This window comes from Balaenoptera ricei, chromosome 9 (assembly GCF_028023285.1).
Source record: "Balaenoptera ricei isolate mBalRic1 chromosome 9, mBalRic1.hap2, whole genome shotgun sequence".
In the NCBI taxonomy this organism is placed as follows: domain Eukaryota; kingdom Metazoa; phylum Chordata; class Mammalia; order Artiodactyla; family Balaenopteridae; genus Balaenoptera; species Balaenoptera ricei.
In genome coordinates this window covers 284,053-303,853 of record NC_082647.1, presented here as the reverse complement: position 1 = coordinate 303,853, position 19,801 = coordinate 284,053, and the positions used below count along the sequence as shown (strand labels likewise).

General features: G+C 49.6%; 1 protein-coding gene across 3 annotated transcripts in view; it reads left to right on the top strand.

The window, feature by feature from the left end:
- The window catches only part of DYNC2I1 (dynein 2 intermediate chain 1), a 50,102-nt gene extending 34,433 nt beyond the window's left edge, over positions 1-15,669 (top strand). For all 3 annotated transcript variants that reach the window (XM_059932924.1, XM_059932925.1, XM_059932926.1), the window contains 11 exons: positions 661-790; positions 2,410-2,582; positions 3,319-3,481; positions 6,369-6,482; positions 6,580-6,641; positions 7,036-7,087; positions 8,152-8,212; positions 11,110-11,209; positions 11,351-11,482; positions 13,160-13,383; positions 15,002-15,669. In XM_059932924.1, the coding sequence (XP_059788907.1) occupies positions 661-790; positions 2,410-2,582; positions 3,319-3,481; positions 6,369-6,482; positions 6,580-6,641; positions 7,036-7,087; positions 8,152-8,212; positions 11,110-11,209; positions 11,351-11,482; positions 13,160-13,383; positions 15,002-15,176 (1,386 nt within the window). In that variant the 3' untranslated portion in view covers positions 15,177-15,669. The remainder of the gene's footprint in view (positions 1-660; positions 791-2,409; positions 2,583-3,318; positions 3,482-6,368; positions 6,483-6,579; positions 6,642-7,035; positions 7,088-8,151; positions 8,213-11,109; positions 11,210-11,350; positions 11,483-13,159; positions 13,384-15,001) is intronic.
- The last annotated feature ends 4,132 nt before the right edge of the window (positions 15,670-19,801 follow it).

The window sequence follows — 19,801 nt, the reverse complement described above, 5'->3', positions numbered from 1 at the left end:
GAGTCTGTGCTTTACGAGATATGACCATGCTTTCACACGCACATGAAGTCAGCCTCTCTCAGTGAGAGTTCACACGCTCGGGTGCCGGGTGATGTGGTGGAGAGGTGGGCTGGAGCAGGAAGGAGGGGCGGCCGGGGGTCGGAGACCTTTATCTCACTGCTGGGCCTCCCACCCCATCCCGTCCGTTCTCAGCGGGCGCCTCTCCTGAGTCCACCTCGCCTTTCTCTTCCCCACTGTCGTCCTGAGTGTGACCCACGACCCGTGAGGGCAGTGACGGCGATTTGCTGTCACGCTGGGTCCTTACTGCAGCCCGGTGAGCAGGACGTGGTGCTGTAGGTGGCATTTCCATGCCCCTGTTTCTTCTAGAAAAGCTGGAGGGTCCCTTTCCCCACTCCTGTTATTTTAGCAAAAGGTTTACTATGAAAAATGACATCCAATGTTAAATAATGGCTCTGGAGTTTACATTAATGGAACTTTACCTGATAGTTTCTATTACTGTGGGGAAAGGACAAAATAATTTCATTCTGTCCGTTTATATGATGTCTTGGACTTAGGCAGTTATTTTAAGAAACAGGTAAGATTAGGTAGTGCTTTGTTTTATCTTGTAAAATGAGTCCATTTGAGAGTGTTGAAGAAGGACTGCTTATGTGTCTTTGAAAGGTGATTGCGGTTCTGCTTGAAGAGGATCGGGTGGCGTTGGAGCCAATCTGGACACCCCAGGCGCAGGACTGCACCCTGCGTTTCAGCGATAGCTCCGCGCAGCTGAACACCAGCTTGCCGTTCCTTCAAAGTAAGCGGTTCTCGAAGTAAACATTGGCGTTGAGACAGTGATCCTTACTGTTACACCCGGTGTTAACAGGGGGATTATTGAACAGAGAGCGCAGGTTCAGCTTCTGCAGACTTGAGCGCGTGCGTTACCGTAATGACGGGCACTCATGGGTAGAGGAACAGTGGGAGTGGCGTGAGGGAGCGTCCAGGTGGGAGTCGTGTGGTTAACTTAGCCCAACGTTGACTTAGATTTAAGTTGATCCGTGGTTACAGAGCAACCGAAGTGAAGCCCGTGTCGTCACACATGGAGTATAACGGCATGTGTTCATAAACGAAACAAACTGCGTGCGCATGACCAAGTGTAAATTGCTTAAGCGAGTCACCTCCTTGCTTTTAAAACAAGTGGCTGGTGAGGGCTTGGGTGGCAACCATGGTCCTGGTCTGCGTGGAGAGGGGCGAGGAGTGCAGGGGCCCCGCAGTCAGCTCTGCCGGGTGCTTCTGGGCCTGCGTGACCCGGCGCATTGATGCCGCTTGTTCTGGAAGTTCCTCTATCCTGCCTGCTGTAGAGATCTAGATTCGTATCCGTACCTCTGCACTGACCATTGGCACAAATGGCATTGTTAATTTTAAAAACTCATGTTGTTTGAGGGTATTTTTGTTTTTAAAAGGTAAGAGTTATCCTATTAGAAAAACAATAAATCATTGCACCTATAGCATTCAAACTACAGCTGTCCACACCCCAACCTCCCCCTGCAGCCCAAGAAACAGGAATTAAAGCAGTCCTTTCCTCCAGGAGCTGATGAGCGATGGCGGCTTCACAGAGCCGGGGCTGGGGGCCGGGTTGTGCTTGTTCCAGAACCCTTAGTAAGAGACAGAGGACGCACGGGTGTTGTCCGGGACTTGCCCCTTAGTTCCGAGTGTGGGCAGAGTGGAGGTTTTTCTTGTGTTTTGTTTTAGTAAAGTGAGTTTTGAGGTAACGGGAGGGGAGATTGGGATGGCAGGTGTCCTTGACCTGGGCCTGGTTCACGTTACCTGTATCTGAGCTCCGAAGGAGTGACACGGGACCTTCACAGAGTCCGCTCGATGCCACCGTCGCCAGGAAACGCGCAGTGCTGGTGGCCCACTCATTCTTCTCTGGGTTCCACATATACTCAGGGGTGTCTGCAGTGTCCCAGGCCTTGGAGCCACAGTGGACAGACAGACAGAAATCCTGCCTCTGTAAGTGGACCGAACGAGGGGAACAGACAGTGTGTCTGAGGGACAGATATCAGGAGGAAGGTGGGTGTCAGGCAGGGTCCTGTTGCCGGGGGAGAAGGCACTGATGGGGCAGCTGTGACGCCCCACCCAGGTCACCTCCACACCCACGGGCCCTTGGGAGTAGCTGATGGACAGTGGAGTCCCAGGCCGCTTTGTGCCGAGCGTGGAGGAGGGTGGCTTCTAGCAAACGAGGCCAACTTGGACGTTTTCAAGTCAAGCTTGGCCATTTGTCAAAACCCGGATTTCAGGTGCGGGCATCTTGGAAAGACCATGTTTATTTCTTCATTAAGCTGAAATGTATCTGAATAATCTTAAGTATGTTAGTTTAACGTGGATTCTGGCAGATGACTAAATGCAGAAACATTTTTCTTGTCTTATCCTCAGACCGGAGAGTATCCTACCTGCATGCCTCTCAGGTTCAGAGGCGGATGGTGGTGTCCGTGCACGGGCGACCTGGGAAAGCCTTCGCGCCCCTGCTGGACGGCAGATACGTGCTCTGCGTGTGGGACATCTGGCAGCCGTCGGGGCCCCAGAAGGTCCTGATATGCGAGTCGAAGGTACAGCCCGGGAGAGCCGTGGGTGTCACTAGCAGAGGGCAGGCACCAGGAGGGCTTCCAAGGCCACTGCTTTCTGTCCCTGCCACCCCAGCTGTGTGCAGGGTGACGAGGTGCAGAAACTCCTAGTTGGAAGGACCAGCTCGACGGAGGGGCCAGGTTACCGCAGCCTCTCAGTCCCTGGCGTTCAGCACTGTCGTGGCTGTGACTTAATGGAAACATTGGCTCTGGCACCCCTGGGATCTCAGAAGTATGCTTCCCGGCTTGCTCTAGTTGGTCCGGATATTGTAGAGGTTTCTTAATGTGCCTGAGATTTTCCAAGTCCTTGGCCTCGTGCGTTTCCTGCCCCTGGTTAGCGGGGCTGTGGTGTGATGACCACGTGGGTACAGTGGGAGAGCTGCCCTTTTACACGTGTGTTTCTAGTCATGTGCTCCTTGACCTCAAAGTCATCGATTTCCTCCAAAGCTGTGGAGAAGGATAACTTATATGGGTATCAGTTTTGGGGGCTTGAAAATAATAACTTACTGTGATGCAGGATGTAAATAAAATGGCAGGAGGGCTCAGCCCTTCTGGGCCACCTGATGGGGCTGAATGGAGGCACCATGGCCACGCCCCACAGCCGCCATCCCTCCCGTCACCCAAGGAGGTGACACGCAGATGCCCTCGGCTTCCAGGTGGAAGGTCCTCGGGCACCGGTGCCTCCACTTGTCAGCCTCCGGCTTTCTGTGCATCTTTCTAGGTCACGTGCTGCTGCTTTAGCCCCTTTAAAGCCTTCTTGCTGTTTGCTGGGACCGTGCACGGCTCGGTGGTCGTGTGGGACCTGAGGGAAGATGCCAGGATCCATCGTTACGTGAAGCTGAGCGGGTGCTTCTGGACGTTCAGGACCGCAACCTTTTCCACCGGTCAGTGACACTGCCCTCCAGCCCAGGGTCTTCTGGAGCAGCTGTGAAATCCCCTTGCATCGTTCATGCAGGTCGTCCCAGAGGACGGCTCTGACCTAAGAGCAAAAGAGACCTGTGATGAACAGGAGAAACAGCCTCCTTGCGGCAGCTGCTCGGGCAGCGGCAGTGGTGATGGGAGGGCTCCGTCCTGTTAGCTCTGGGGCTTCAGGTCCTCAGTGAGATGGCGCCCGGTTTTAAATCAGCCTGGGGTGTGTTGGTGTGTGCGCTCCTGTGGCTCAGACAGCCCCACTGGAGCTGAAGGAGAGAAGTAGTGGCCTCTCGGGGGTCGAAAGGAACCAGAACCACCGGACCTGCCAGGACCCCTAGTTAGAGTCCTGTGAATACTTCATGCCATGCGGCTGCTGCCACAACCAACCACAACCACAACCACAATTACAGCCACAGCCAATCACAACCATAACCAACTACAACCACAATTACAACCACAACCACAATTACAACCACAGCCAATCACAACCATAACCACAACCACAGTTACAACCATAACCAACCACAACCACAACCAACCACAACCACAATTACAACCGCAGCCAATCACAACCATAACCAACTACAACCAGTTACAACCATAACCAACTACAACCATAACCACAACCACAGTTACAACCATAACCAACTACAACCACAATTGCAACCACAACCACAATTGCAATCACTGCCAATCACAACCATAACCACAACCATAACCACAACCACAGTTACAACCATAACCAACTACAACCATAACCACAACCACAAACAAGGACAAGCACGACCACCACCCCACCCCGCCCCGCCCCTGGGTAGGCCCTTGTGTTCTGGAGTTTTCTCTCAGTGCTTTGTGGACGTGACCTGTTCAGCAGCCGTCTCTGCCCATCTGCCAGTACTCAGGGATGGGAGGCTTGTCCATGAGCACACTGACCTCGGGCAGGGCCTGCACTCAGACCTGACTGTCTTCTCACCATCCTTCTCCCTGTTCCTGCCCAGGGACCCCCCCAACACCCACAGCTGGCTTTGCGTCTCCCCGTCCTCACGATTCCCAGGATCGGCTTTTTCTCTGTAGTTTTACCTTCTCAGAGGCAAATGATGGGACCCTGCGGGGCCCAGACCTTCAAGCCTGGCCCCCGCCCCTTTGGGAGATGTGCCTGCGGTCACGGCTGTGTGGGGCACAGAACGTCACCCCTCCTTCTCTGGGCAGGGTCTCTGCTGGGCACCATGTGGGTTTTTGCACCCGCTGGTGGGCGGGCTGCTGGTTAATTCCCGTGGCTGGCGGTCAGGACTGCAGCCTGCACCCTGGGTGCCACAGGCCGCATGTCCTCACCAGCGGGGCCGGCAGGCTTCCTGCCCTTCTGGTGGGTACGAGCGTGTCTCGAGGTTTTATTTTGTGTTTCCCTGAGGACGTGGGATGCGGAGTGTCTCCAGGTGCTTATTTGCTGTCTGTCTTCAGTGGGGTGTGTTTAGGTCTTCACGCATTTGTAAGTTGATTTGTTGCTTCTTACTGTTGCGTTGTTCGAGGCCTCGTGTGCTCTGGACACGGTCCTGTGTCAGGTGTGTCGGGTGTGCCTCCTTCTCTTCACCAAGTAGCCTGATCGCCCCTGCCTGGAGCGCCGCACATATACTGTGTATCTCTTTACGTTCTCTGAGTACATCTGTGTTTTATACATAAAAGGGCAAGGTTTCTTTTGTCTCCGAACAACCAATTTTTGCCCCTTTGGGGGTGAAATTGCCACTATTGAGAATGTATGAGTTTATAGGTACCTTATGGGTTTGATGCCGTTAGAAAAGATATCTTTTAAGAATGTGCATTTTCTAACTGCTGCTGCTATTACTAATTAACCTTTGAATTCACCACCATGTTCAAAACACTAAAACTCTTAAGTTTTTAAACTTAATTACTCCATTAACGTGCGTCCTTCGTTTTCTTTTGCCATCTAAACATTGCCATTAAAACCTTCAAAGTTTCAGTAACCTCACATCCAGAGGACACCCCTTCCTCAGTGGGCCTCCCTCAATTGAGTTCATTGAATCTGAAACCCTGTCACTTATTCTTCATTCCTGAGACCATTTTGTCTTTTTCTTCAGTTTCTTTCCTGAGTTCAGCCCTAACTCTCATTTTCTTTCTTGATGTTTTTTAATCCATTTTTGTTCTGGGTTTCTGATTCCAGGTGTTTTTGTTTGTTTATGTGCTTTAAATACATTTACAGATGTATTTTTGAAGAGATGTGATGTAGTTTGGATTTTGGTCTTCTGTTTCACGCTTGCTTTTTGGAGGGAGAATTTTCATGGGTTGAAATACTTTCATTTGCATTTTCTCTCGAGTTCCTACGGTAGCTTTGTGTGGAGTTTGTCTGTTCTTTTCTACTCCTGGACATTTTATAGGTGGATATGCCAGGTCAGAGGAGCTCTGTTCCGTTGGACCGTGAGGTGTCGTTTCTTTAAAGGTGCTGCTCTCGGTGGGGGGCGGGGGGGAGCCTGCAGCTCCCGAGTCTGCCTACTCCCCGTTCCCTGGGCTGCTCTGGCCGTGAGCCCCCCGTTCCCCCGCAGCCGGGGTGGCCCCAGCTTCTGCTCTGTCTCTGCGACTCCCTCTTGCCGTGGAGAGCCCCCCGGGGGCCCGCTCTGTCCATCCTTGTACCTGCCGTCGTGCAGACACAGGGCCCGTCTCTCTTCTCACAGGTGTGACGAGGTCTGTGGCCTCTGCTCCTCGGTGACGCTGAGAGCCACGGCACGTGTCCTTTCACCGTGGTCCGCGTGGCCTTGTGCTTTGGGAAGATGTGCCTGTCCCTGCACAGTGTTAATTCTGCTCCACGACTCACTACGTGCATGTGGTGCCTGTGCTTTTCATCCCCAGATGGTGTCCTGACGTCTGTAAACCACCGCAGTCCCCTCCAGGCAATAGAGCCCATCGCAGGGTCTGTCTGCAAAAGACAGAGCTGTGTGCTTTCACCTTTTTCTTCTCAAGAAGGTACGTGACCCTTCACTTCCGTAAAATCCTGAGCTCAAGTTGTGAGATGTGGTTTCCTGGTTATGAGCCGGTCCTTCCCCGGTTCTGTCTTCACTAGAGCCAGCAGGCCTGTCCTTCCACGTCGCTTCCTTGGACGAGAGTGGGGTTCTCAACGTGTGGGTGAGTCGGACGCGCGAGCGCTCGCGCCAGGGTTTGCGTGGTGGTCGGTGGTCTGTGGTCGGGGTGGCAGGGGGAGATGCGTGTGGAGCAGGGGCGACCATGCAGTCAGCTACGGCGGGGAGACCAGGACGAGACGGGCTTGCTGGGGGTGTCTGTGGGAGTGAAAGGGGAACGGTGTCAGGGCCGGAGATGCACAGGGCATTGACCGGTCACAGAGTGTAGAGGAACAGGTCGAAGAAGGAGATTTATAACTTGTAAACGCTAGTCTTCTTTCTGGAGCAATTAAGTTTTTAGTGCCTAATGTAACATGCTGTCTTAATTAGAACTATACTTTGCTTAGACTGTTTCACGATTATTACACGTGCTGATATTCATCTTCAGTGTTCTATTTCAGGTGGTGGTTGAATTAGCAAAGGCAGATACTGCAGGGGCAATAAGTGACTTAGGTAACTATTAAATAAAAACTGATTTTAATCAACGGTTGCTAAAATCAATAAAGATTAAAGATACTGATAACCGCTTTGAAGAATCAGTAATTAGCTGCATGGAAAATGAAAATTAAGTTGTGTATTTTATAACCTGTCAGCTGTTGAACAGGCCCCTGACACCCTTGTCACGGGAGGCCCGTGCGTGTCATCTGCTCTGTGCTCCCCGAGGGCGTCCCTGAGACTCGGTGTCTAAGGCCTGGGTGTGTGTGACCCCCAAGACCTCTGAGACTGGAGCCACCGGGGGGGGTGGGGCTCTGCGGCCGGCAGTTTGCTGTCCCGATGCCCTGGGCTCGGGCACCAAGGGGCCGCCCGCCTGCACTTCCTCAGCAGCTCCAGCCGCTTATTTAATGGCTGGCCCCTTCACCTTGTTCGGGCCGGGGGCACTCCCATAGAGCCAGCCAGAAAATAGGACCAGAGTCACTCTGACTTCTTGAAATGAAGAGGGGCCGGTGCTGTGGACGCCCCTCTCCTGGAGAGAGGACGTGGTGGAAACCGTCCCGAGGGGCCTCTCTTCTCAGCCTTGTCTTCGTGCAAAATCCGCTCTGCTCCCTGTGACCCGGGGCTGCTGCGGGTGTGGGACATCGGGCGGGGCAGGACGCGGCTAGAGGGGCCGGAGGGGGCCTCCCCACCTGCATGGGGAACCGACACGGGTGCCGGAGGACGCTTACAGGAGAGGGTTTCTGTGGGGCATTGGAGGTTTGTTAAATATTGATTTTTTTCTTTTTTGGCTTAAGTGTACTTCCCTTTTTAAATCAAATCTAAAAATGTAAAGGCTTTTTGATATTGATTCCACCAACCCTCTTCCCCTAAGGCCCTGAACTGCAAATTCTTAATTCATATCCTAAGGCAATTGCAGGAACCTCCCCTGAGTGAGGGATAGGACACTCTTCATCAATCTGCGTTTTTATGTTATTTCCTAACACAGATATTTAAGCAATGAAAAATAATTCCAGGCAAATGTAATTGGATTTTGGTTAACTTGTATTAAGAGGAGCATTTATTTCTGGTTTCTCTGTTTGTAGGCTTGCTACCTGGAGGGAGGATAAAGTTGGTGCATAGTGCCGCGATTCAGCTGAGTGACAGGTAGGTCTGTGCCGCCTCCCTGCTCACAAAGCCCTGTTTCCCCCAGGAGGAAATAGTGTGAGGTAAAAGGCACGGCTGGGCTGGTGCTGAAGAACCCTAACTTCTCCCACTGTATTTTTGCTAAATAGTTTATTTGATACTTAGTTTATTATTAATGAATCAAAGTAATAAATGCAATTGCCAGGTATGGAGCTAACATTTTTCTTTGATTAAAATATTTTCTATTTTATGAATTGGTACGATTTGACTCTTTTTCATCCAGTTTTAATACAACCCTGAAGTTAAATAGACAAGTTTCAGGAACTAGAAACATTGGTGTGAAAGTTTTATTCAGAAATTAGGTTTCTGTTTTTACTCAAATAACTTAATAGGATGTAAAAATCTTAGATGTATGAATATTGTTTGTGGTATTTATATACTTCATGTTAATTTATTTCCCGAAGATGTCTTTTCTCATCTTTTCACCGCAGTCAGGGCCTAGCTGTCAGCCTGTGATTTACCCTGGAAAACGCTTTGATATTAGCCTGACTTTTCCTCCTCAGACAGAACACCTCTGGGTTGTATCAATGAATTCATACGTGCTTCATGATTGTAAATCACCTGCCGTTGATTTCAGTATAATTATGACAAGAAGTGAGTTATGTTTGAAAAAATTCATCTAATACACTGCAGAGCCCGCCACGGGTGGCCCCCTGACCGCTCACTGAATTTCTGTGAGACCATTCTCATCTCCATTATGGCCGTATCACTTCATACCATGCATTGCATTTGTCTTTTAACTATAAATTTCTCCTGTACTTAACTATACGCTCTTTAAAGGAGAGTGTCACCATAGCTGACGTTGGGTTTTCCCCGCTAAAGGCGTGGCAGTGCCTCCCCAGGCCCGGGGGTAACAAACATCCGTCCGGACCGTGCCCACACGTGCCGAGTGGAGCGTGCCCTCCCGGCTGCTTCGTGGTGCCTCTTCCCTCAGGGCCCCGAGTGCAGACAAGTGGCCAGTAGCTGCTGCAGCCGTGGGGTCGGCGTCTGGCGGAGGGAGTCTGGCAGGGGTGGCGGCGAGGGGGCTGAGCTGAGAGGCGGGCCCCCCGGCAGCTGCCTGGCCCGGGGGCTCAGAGCAGGAGCGGCTCCCCAGAGTCCCCCTGCCAGGCCTGAGCCTCCCTCCCTCGGCCCTGGACGCGGGCATCCCGGGGAGGAGGGGGACCTTGGGTGCAGTGCCCCTGACGCCTGGGGCAGCAAGGCCTCCCCTGAGAGTGGCCTGGTGGCACGTCTCCTCATCCCCGTGGCTCGGCACACGCGGGAAGCGCTGGGGGGAGCCACGCGGAGTGTGGGCTCGGAGGAGGGACGGCGGTGGGACGGGGGCTGAGATGAGAGTCAGGGAGCCCGCCCCGGGCAGAGGGAGCCCAGAGGCATGAAGACGCCGATGGTTTCAGACCTGCCGGTAGGTTTGCTGTCAAGAGAGGGGTAGAGTCGGCGGCCTGACCCCGAGGCGGGTCCGCTGCGCCGAGGGTTCAGACGGTTCCCTCGAAGGTGACGGGGACTCGTCTCGGAGCTCTACGGAAGGAGGGGTTTGTCTTGTTGCAGTTTAGAGCCGTGAACTTGGCGACAGTGTAGGCTTGGAACAGAGGAGGGGACTCGTCTCGATCGTGGGGAGGGATCGTGTCTTGTTGCAGTTTAGAGCCGTGAACTTGGCGACAGTGTAAGCTTGGAACAGAGGAGGGGACTCGTCTCGATCGTGGGGAGGGATCGTATCTTGTTTGCAGTTTAGAGCCGTAAACTTGGCGACAGTGTAAGCTTGAAACAGAGGAGGGGACTCGGGGCCAGCCTCAGGAGCTGTCGTGGGGACGGATGGAGATCAGAGATGAGAGTCTGAACCAGGCGGCATTCGTGGGGACGGAGGGCTGGGCTCAGCAAAGGGCAGGATTGAGCGCACCTGGTGGCCGGCTGGTTCCAGGAACCGGGGAGAGCGTGCCTCTCGCCCGACGTCCAGCTCAGCTGAGGGGCACCGTGCAGCTGAGGACCAGGAGGGAGGAGGGGGCCTGGGGGCGGGAGGGGCGGGACCTGGTCGGCCCAGCGTGGAGGTGACCAGGGCAGCGGGCCCCGAGGCGGGGATCTGGGCCGGAGGTAAGAAGAGAGGGGAGAGACTGAGGGGCCAGATCCCCGACCCGGGACTGGGGCAGCGTGGCAGGAGCAGCCCTGGGCCCTGGTTGTTACAATACAAACGCTGTGCAAGGTAAAAAACCAACAACACACTAAATACAGTCTTTTAAAAAAGAGAGGAAAGTGCCAGAATAAGGGTGGAGCTTGAAGTCAGCCTTCAGGCTTTTGGGGGGTGGTGGGGCTGGGAGCTGGCTCCCGTGGGGACCAGGGACGTGTCAGGCCTGCTGGGCAGCGAGCTGGGGCTGACCCCTGCCCGGGACCCTGGGACTCACTGCCCCTCCAGCTGGAGAATCCCAGAAGCCGAGTCGGGGTGTGGTCAGGGGTCCGCAGCTGAGGAGTGAGTGTGGGGCAGACCAGTGCCCGGGGGCTGTCAGCACCGGGACAGCTGCCTACCGGCGGGCACGTCCACGGCCAGGCTCATGGGGAGAGAGTCACGGACGCTGCCGTGTGAGGGACACCCACCAGGGTACGAGAGAGAATTGTGCGATCAGAAGGACATTTCTAGAAATGGAACTGTTGTCTCTGAAATTTAAGTCTGTGAATGAAAGAGTGGATTAGACAGTAGAAGAAAGAATGAGTGAGCAAGGGGACGGGCTGAAGGAACTGTCCAGAGCGTGGTAACCAAAGGGAAAAGGAGCTAGAAGCGCATCCAGTGGCAGACGGCAGGTGACGGTGTTAAGTGTCACCTCCGCCCTGACAGTTTCAAGACTGCCCATCTGTTCATCTTTGCTGTTTTCCAGCCTTTCCCATAAAGGTTATGAATTTCGGGGGTCCACACAAACACTGAACGTTAAATTTCTGCCTTCAGACCCTAATCGCTTTGTTGTTGGCACAGACATGGTGAGTAATGGTCTAGGTTTCATTCTGTAAGTATCTTTGTTGGAGATAAACTTACTGTTTGCTTTAATCAGAATGTTGATTAAATTGTTTCAAGAAAAAGAGTTTTACCCCGCCTGGTTCCCTCCTTACTCTCCCTTCCAGGGCCTCATCAGCCATGGCACCAGACAAGACGTGAGAGTCTCTCCCAGGTTGTTCAGGCCCCAGCAGCAGGGCGTGAGGCCGGTGAAGGTGAACGTGATTGACTTTTCACCGTTTGGAGAACCGATATTCCTGGTAAGAACGCCTGTGTTTTAAGCACCGATTCTTCTGCAGCGTCTGCTGGGATCTACAGCACTCGGGTCTGGCCTCCTAAGTCCCATCCGTGTGGTCGGCACAGCTCATTCCATGAGGCTGTCGTCTGGATCTTCTTCAGACGTTTTATTCTGACGTAACTTTCGGCTTGTAGAAAAGCTACGAGGACGGCACAAAGCATTGCCCCTCGCCCCCCACCATCCTGAGTGTGCGGTGACACACTTGCCGTGGCCAGGACGCTCCACCGCAGGGGCCGGGTGTTGGTCTCCTGTAGCCCAGGCCCGTCCGAGTCAGTCCTGCTCTCTGCGGGTCTGAGCGCAAGCCCACGACTGTCCCGACAGTGTCCTTCGTGAGCAGCGCCGTGGCCCAGGTCACGCGTCCCGTTCAGTCACTGTGGCTCCTCGCCGCCTTCACCTGGGACTGGCCTCAGCATCGCACAGAGGGCCTGGGCGTCCCCTGTTGAGTCTGGGGACGTCTCCTCACCATCAGATGCGGGCGCTTCCTGACCGTGGGGCCCCTCCTTCCCTGCCTGATCGGCCGGGGCTGGTGGAAGACGCACAGACACTGAGCTGCTGCTGCTTCTCACCCCACCCCGTGTCGGTCGCCAGGCCGGTTCTGTCGCCCTGTCGTTAATTCCATGGGCGCTGTTGCCGGTCGGAAGACTGCCTTTCCTCCTTCATGTGTATTTCTTGTCTAAACGTGGACACGAGGCTTTTCACTGTCCTCAGTGCGTCTCAGATTCGCTGCCTGCATTTATGCCGCTGCTCAGATGGTCCCCCTGGGGGAAGGGGTCCCTGGAGGTGGTTCTGACATCGTTCCGGGAGCCCCTCTTTGCTTTCTGGCACAGGAACCCTCGAGATCAGCCATTTCTCCAAGGAGTCCTGGCTCCTGTTCGGAGAAAAATACCTAGAAACCAAGACCTGGGCAGTCAGAAGTGCTTGTGTACAGGACACGACCTCGAGATCTCCTCTGGTCTCCATCTACTCACCACCCACCAGGTGTCACACGCACACCCTAGTCCCGGGCTGGCCCAGGGTCCCCTCCACCCTCCCGGCAGTGGGCACCTGGCTCTATTATGCATAAATCTGTTCATTTACTTTAGAAGCTTTCGTGATTGCTATATCTTGCCTCTGCTTTTTTTGAAAGATTAAATATGTGAAGAATTAAATATATTGAGTAAAAAGGAATTAAATTTCCTTTTCCTAGGCTAAAAATTTAGTCTTTTACTAGGCCAGCTGAGTTTTGTTTTATGGAAATTTCAATCCAAAAGGAATATAAAGCCATATTATATGTGCAAATGTATGTGATTTTTTAAAAAAAGACGTCAGTCTTGCCAATCTTAATGTCCTATGCTTGAATCAGCAGTATTCAGCTTTGTTAAAAATAAACACCTATTTATATGTTCACTGAATTCACCGATTATTAGCCCTTTTGGGGAGGGGCAGGGGGTACAAAGTGTATCAGAATCTCCAAACGCTCACCTTTGTGATTTGTGAGGACAAGATTTAGTGTTATGATTTTATGTTTGGAAAACAAAATATAAACCAAATATTTTTGCTGTACAACAAAAAAGCTTGACGTTCTGAAAATTTTCCTTGGCTACTGAGCTTGAGTGAAAAAGAGAAAAGAACTGTGATAATGTTTCCGCGCCTCCCCCAGGCCGGCTGTTCTGACGGGAGCGTCAGGCTGCACCAGCTGACGGCCGAGCAGCCGCTCCTGCAGTGGGACAAGAGCACCGACGGCCGCGCCGTCACTGGCCTGCAGTGGTCCTCCACGAGACCGGCTGTGTTCCTGGTCCAGGACGACACATCCTGTGTGTATATTTGGGACCTCCTGGAGAGCGATTTGGGTCCTGTCGCCAAACAGCCCGTCTATCCGGACAGGTAAGTCTGATGAAACTCAGGATGAGCCCTCCTAGGTGATTTTTGCAGAAGCATCACTGATGGTCTTTCTTACTTGATTTATGTATAAGGCCACTACACTTTAAAGTATGGTTATTTATATTTAAATTTAAATATTAGTTTTATATTTATATATTTGAGTAAGATCTTAAAAAACCACTTTAAAGTGTGTTTATTTCATATTTAGTCCAAAATAGTCTAAGGATCAAAGAATTACATTATCATTTATTTATTTATTTATATTGAGGTAAAATTGATGTAAAACATATTGGTTTCAGGTGCACAACATAATGATGTGAAGTTTGTATATATTGTCAAATGATACGTCTGTCACCTTACATAGTTCCAGAAGTTTTTTCTTGTGATGAGAAGTTTTAATATTTACTCTCATCAACTTTGAAATATGCAACACAGTGATATTAACCATAGTTGCCATGTGTACACTATATCCCACGGCTTGTTCATTTTATAACTGGAAGCTTGTACCCTTCGCCCATTTGGTCCATGCCCCACCCCCTTCCTTTGGCAACCACCAGTCTGTTCTCTGTCTGTGAGCCTGTTTTGTGTGTGTGTGTGTGCAGGGTGGAGGTGGGGTTTCACACAGAAGTGAGATCACGCAGTGTTTGTCCTTCTCTGTCTAACTTATTTCACTCAGCATAATGCACTCAAGGTCCATCCATGTTGTCACAAATGGATTCCCTTTTTCATGGCTGAATAATATTCCACATGTATACGGATATATATATATATATATATATATATACACACACACATACACACACACATATATATAAAACATATTCTTTATCCATTCATCCCTTGATGGACACTTAGGTTGTTTCCATGTCTTGGCTCTTGTGAATAATGCTGCAGTGGACATGGGAGTGCAGATATCTCTTCGAGATAGTGGCTTCATTTTCTTAGGATAAATACCCAGGAGTGGAGTTGCTAGATTGTATGGTAGTTCTATTTTTAATTCTTGAGAAACCTCCACACTGTTCTCCATTGTGTCTGCACCAATTTACATTCCCACCAACAGTACAGGAGGGCTCCCTTTTCTCCACACCCTCTCCAGCATTTGTTATTTCTTATCTTTTTGATGATGGCCATTCTGCCAGGTGTGAGGTGATAGCTCATTGTGGTTTTGATTTGCATTTCCCTGGTGATTAATGATGTTGAGCATCTTTTCACTTGTCTGTTGGCCATCTGTGTGTCTTCTTTGGAAAAATTTCTATTTAGATCTTCTGCCCATTTTGTAATTGGATTGCTTGGTTTTTTGCTATTGAGTTGTATGAGATCTTTATGTTTTGGTTATTAACCCCCTAACAGATGTATGATTGGCAAGTATTTTCTCCCATTCTGTAGGTTGCCCTTTCATTTTGTTTCTGGTTTCTTTTGCTGTGCAGAAGCTGCTTAGTAGTCCCACCTGTTTGCTTCTGTTGCCTTTGCTTTTGGAGTCAGATCCAACAAAATCATCCCCAGACTGATGTCAAGGAGCTTACCCCCTATGTTTTCAGCGTTTCTCTTCCTCCTGCACCCCCCTGGGAAGGTGGGTAATTGGGAGACTCAGGATCACACGGCGTGTGCTTCTCGATTTCAGGCTGGTGGCCATGACTGTCGTGGGTGAAGCAGAGAGGACCTGCAGTGGCTTCCTGGCCCTGGTGCTGGCCAGAGCCTCAGGCAACGTGGATGTCCAGTACCTGCGGCGGGAGTGGGTGGCCCCGGTGGGCGACGAGCTGCAGAGGCTGCGGCTGCTGCTGCGGGAAGCCCTGTAGGTGGTGGGACGCCGTGAGGAAGCCGTGCAGTGACCCCGACGTTACAGCTGATGGGTGTACATTCGTGTAGATAGAAGGCGTGTGTCTGTCCAGAGTTCATTTTTCAAGAATGTCACTTCAGTATGCCATAAATAAATTACTATTTTTGAATGGAAACAGCATTTTAGTGTATACTGAACTTCAAAGGCAACAGAGAGCCAGGTAGGATGCTCTTTTCCAAGAATATTTCTGATTTTCAGAGCAGCTTTAAAACATTGTAACATTTATTACTAGATTTTTAAACAATCCAAATAAAAATGTATTTAATGAACAGTTTTCTTAGTCATACGTAAAATGACATATTCACAGGTTTAAATTAAAGGACTGACTCTGCTGAAATGACCTCCCACCTGTGTTTCTTTAATACTCTGTTGGACTTCTGCTGGTAATGTTGGGATGTCTGTTCAGACACATTTGCACTATGCTTTATTATTAAAAATTAGTTTTGTGTAAAGATGATGCAATATATAAATTCTCTTAATTGTACAGTTATAGGGATTTAAGGGCAGGAGAATTCTGGGGTGATGGCCTTTGCCTACACCCAGTGTCACTTGACACAGTGACAGGTGAGCGTTCAGTGGGGGGCAGGTTGGTTCTCTCTGGGCCACATGTGGCTGCTGCTTCGCCAGCGATGGGGCAGTTTCACCCCAGAACTGGGACCAGGCAGGGAACAGTCAGGCTCCTGGGGCCTGGGGCACCCTCAGCAGGCCAGCACCCGGCGCTGTTCACCGAGTTTCTCATGAATCCCTAAACTTCCCATCGTCCTCTTAGAATGCTGCGCCCTGCCTGCCCTGCTGCCCAGATCCTGCCAAGGACCAGGACCCGGGGGACGCGACCTGCGGGCTGGGAGGCGTCGGGCCCTGACCGCCCACCGTGGGGTCCACGCGGGCCCCCTGCGCTCGCCTCCTGTGCCACTGGAGCCCGGCGCCCGGCACGCCTCATGTCCAGCGCCGCGGGGGGAAGAGGGCTCGGGCGGTGTCGGGGGTCCAGGCGCTCACCTGGACGGTGTCCAGTGGGTGCCTCCCGTGGGTGACCTTCGTGGGAGCCCCTTGTGGCCGCTCCCCACCCCAGCGGCTCCCTGGGGGTTTCTCGCGGGTCCAGTCCGGGGTCCCCTCCGCCCAGGTTTGGGCTCCGTCCTCGGGACACGCGGACCAGCCCGCCGAGGCCTTTGCTCCTTCCACGCAACCGGTCCCGGGAAACAGCAAACGAGAGTGTCGTGTCATGTCATGTCGTGTCGTGTCAATTCCCAGGGAACCAACAGAGTCTGAAACGAGTGGAAGTGAACAGTGCAAAGCGGAGGCCAGAGAGGGCGACCCCCGTGCAGGCGACGCTGCCCAGCCCCACATCCAGCTCCCCGCCCCCCCTCCCCGCAGAGACCGGGACCTGGTCGCGTGGACCACCACATGGGACCCGCCCCGGAGCCCCGGACTCCGCTCCACTGCCCGGGTCAGCAGCAGCCTCCCGCAAGGCCAGCTCCACTGGGCTGTGCGAACTGGGCTGAGCCGAACTGACCGGAACCTCTAAATCCATCGGGATTATTTAATTTATGTACAGTGGTTAGAATAGAAGAATTCTCTTAAATATGATGGTACCATCTTAAAATTATAAAATGAGATATTACCGGTTTTTTTTAATTGGAGTAAAATTGCTTTACAATGTTGTGTTAGTTTCTGCTGTACAATGAAGTGAATCAGCTATATGTCTACATATATCCCCTCCCTCTTGCACCTCCCTCCCCCCCTTTCCGCCCCATGTAGGTCATCACAGAGCACTGAGCTGAGCTCCCTGTGCTATACAGCAGGTTCCCACTAGCTACCTATTTTACACATGGTAGTGTGTATATGTCAATCCTGAAGTCCCAATTCATCCCACCCTCCCCTTCCCCCGCTGTGTCCACATGTCCGTTCTCTACGTCTACATCTCTATTCCTGCCCCACAAATAGGTTCATCTGTACCATTTTTCTAGATTCCACATATATGCATTAATATACGGTATTTGTTTTTCTCTTTCTGGCTTACTTCACTCTGTATGACAGTCTCTAGGTCCATCCACATCTCTACTGATGACCCAATTTCATTCCTCTTTATGTCTGAGTAATATTCCATTGTATATATGTACCACATCTTCTTTATCCATTTATCTGTCGTTAGACATTTAGGTTGTTTCCATGTCCTGACTATTGTAAATAGTGCTGAAATGAAGATTGGGGTACATGTGTCCTTTTGAATTATGGTTTTCTCAGGGTATATGCCCAGTAGTGGGATTGCTGGGTCATATGGTAGTTCTATTTTTAGTTTTTTAAGGAACCTCCATACTGTTCTCCATAGTGACTGTATCAGTTTACATTCCCACCAACAGTGCAAAAGGGTTCCCTTTTCTCCACACCCTCTCCAGCATTTATTGTTTGTAGATTTTTTTGATGATGGTCATTCTGACCGATGTGAGGTGATACCTCATTGTAGTTTTGATTTGCATTTCTCTAATGATTAATGATGTTGAGCATCTTTTCATGTGCCTCTTGGCCATCTGTATGTCTTCTTTGGAGAAATGTCTATTTAGGTCTTCCACCCATTTTTTAATTGGGTTGTTTGTTTTTTTCATATTGAGCTCATGAGCTGTTTGTATATTTTGGAGATTAATCCTTTGTCCATTGCTTCATTTGAAAATATTTTCTCCCATTCTGACGGTTGTCTTTTCGTCTTGTTTATGGTTTCCTTTGCTGTGCAAAAGCTTTTAAGTTTCATTAGGTCCCATTTGTTTATTTTTGTTTTTATTTTCATTACTCTAGGAGGTGGGTCAAAAAAGATCTTGCTGTGGTTTATGTCAAAGAGTGTTTTTCCTATGATTTCCTCTAAGAGTTTTATAGTGTCCAGTCTTACATTTAGGTCTCTAATCCATTTGGAGTTTATTTTTGTGTATGGTGTTAGGGAGTGTTCTAATTTCATTCTTGTACATGTAGCTGTTCAGCTTTCCCAGAACCACTTATTGAAGAGGCTGTCTTTGCTCCATTGTATGTTCTTGCCTCCTTTGTCATAGATTAGTTGACCATAGGTGCGTTGGTTTATCTCTGGGCTTTCTATCCTGTACCATTGATCTATATTTCTGTTTTTGTGACAATACCATAATGTCTTGATTACTGTAGCTTTGTAGTGTAGTTTGCAGTCAGGGAGCCTGATTCCTCCAGCTCTGTTTTTCTTTCTCAAGATTGCTTTGGCTATTCAGGGTCTTTTGTGTCTCCATACAAATTTTAAGATTTTTTGTTCCAATTCTGTGAAGAATGCCATTGGTAGTTTGATAAGGATTGCACTGAATCTGTAGATTGCTTTGGGTAGTATAGTCATTTTCACAATATTGATTCTTCCAGTCCAAGAACATGGTATAATATATTTCTCCATCTGTTTATGTCATCTTTGATTTCTGTCATCAGTGTTTTATAGTTTTCTAAGTACAAGTCTTTTACCTCCTTAGGTAGGTTTATTCCTAGGTATTTTATTCGTTTTGTTGTGATGGTAAATGGGATTGTTTCCTTGATTTCTCTTTCTGATTTTTCATTGTTAGTGTATAGGAATGCAAGAGATTTCTGTGCATTAATTTTGTATCCTGCAACCTTACCAAATTTATTGATTAGTTCTAGTAGTTTTCTGGTGGCATCTTTAGGATTTTCTACGTATAGTATCATTTCATCTGCAGTGATAGTTTTACTTCTTCTTTTCCAATTTGCATTCCCTTTATTTCTTTTTCTGCTGATTGCTGTGGCTAGAACTTCCAAAACTTTGAATAAGAGTAGTGAGAGTGGACATCCTTGTCTTGTTCCTGATCTTAGTGGAAATGCTTTCAGTTTTTCAACATTGAGTTTGATGTTTGCTGTGGGTTTGTCGTATATGGCCTTTATTATGTTGAGGTAGGTTTCCTCTATGCCCATTTTCTGGAGAGAGTTTTTATCATAAGTGGGTGTTGAATTTTGTCAAAAGCTTTTTCTGCAGCTATTGAGATGATCATATGATTTTTATTCCTTAATTTGTTAATATGGTGTTTCACATTGATTGATTTGCATATATTGAAGAATCCTTGCATTCCTGGGATAAATCCCACTTGATCATGGTGTATGATCCTTTTAATGTGTTGTTGGATTCTGTTTGCTAGTATTTTGTTGAGGATTTTTGCATCTATGTTCATCAGTGATATTGGTCCATAATTTTCTTTTTTGTGACATCTTTGTCTGGTTTTGGTATCAGAGTGATGGTCACTTTGTAGAACGAATTTGGGAGTGTTCCTCCGTCTGCAATTTTTTGGAAGAGTTTGAGAAGGATCGGTATTGTCTCTAAATGTTTGATAGAATTTGAATGTGAATGTGAAGTCATCTGGTTCTGGACTTTTGTTTATTGGAAGATTTTAAATTACAGTTTCAATTTCATTACTTGTGATAAATCTGTTTATATTTTCTAATTCTTCCTGGTTCAGTCTTGGAAAATTGTACCTTCCCAAGAATATTGGCATATAGTTGTTTGTAGTAGTCTCTTATAATCCTATGTATTTCTGCGGTGTCAGTTGTGATTTCTCTTTTTTCATTTCTAATTTTACTGAT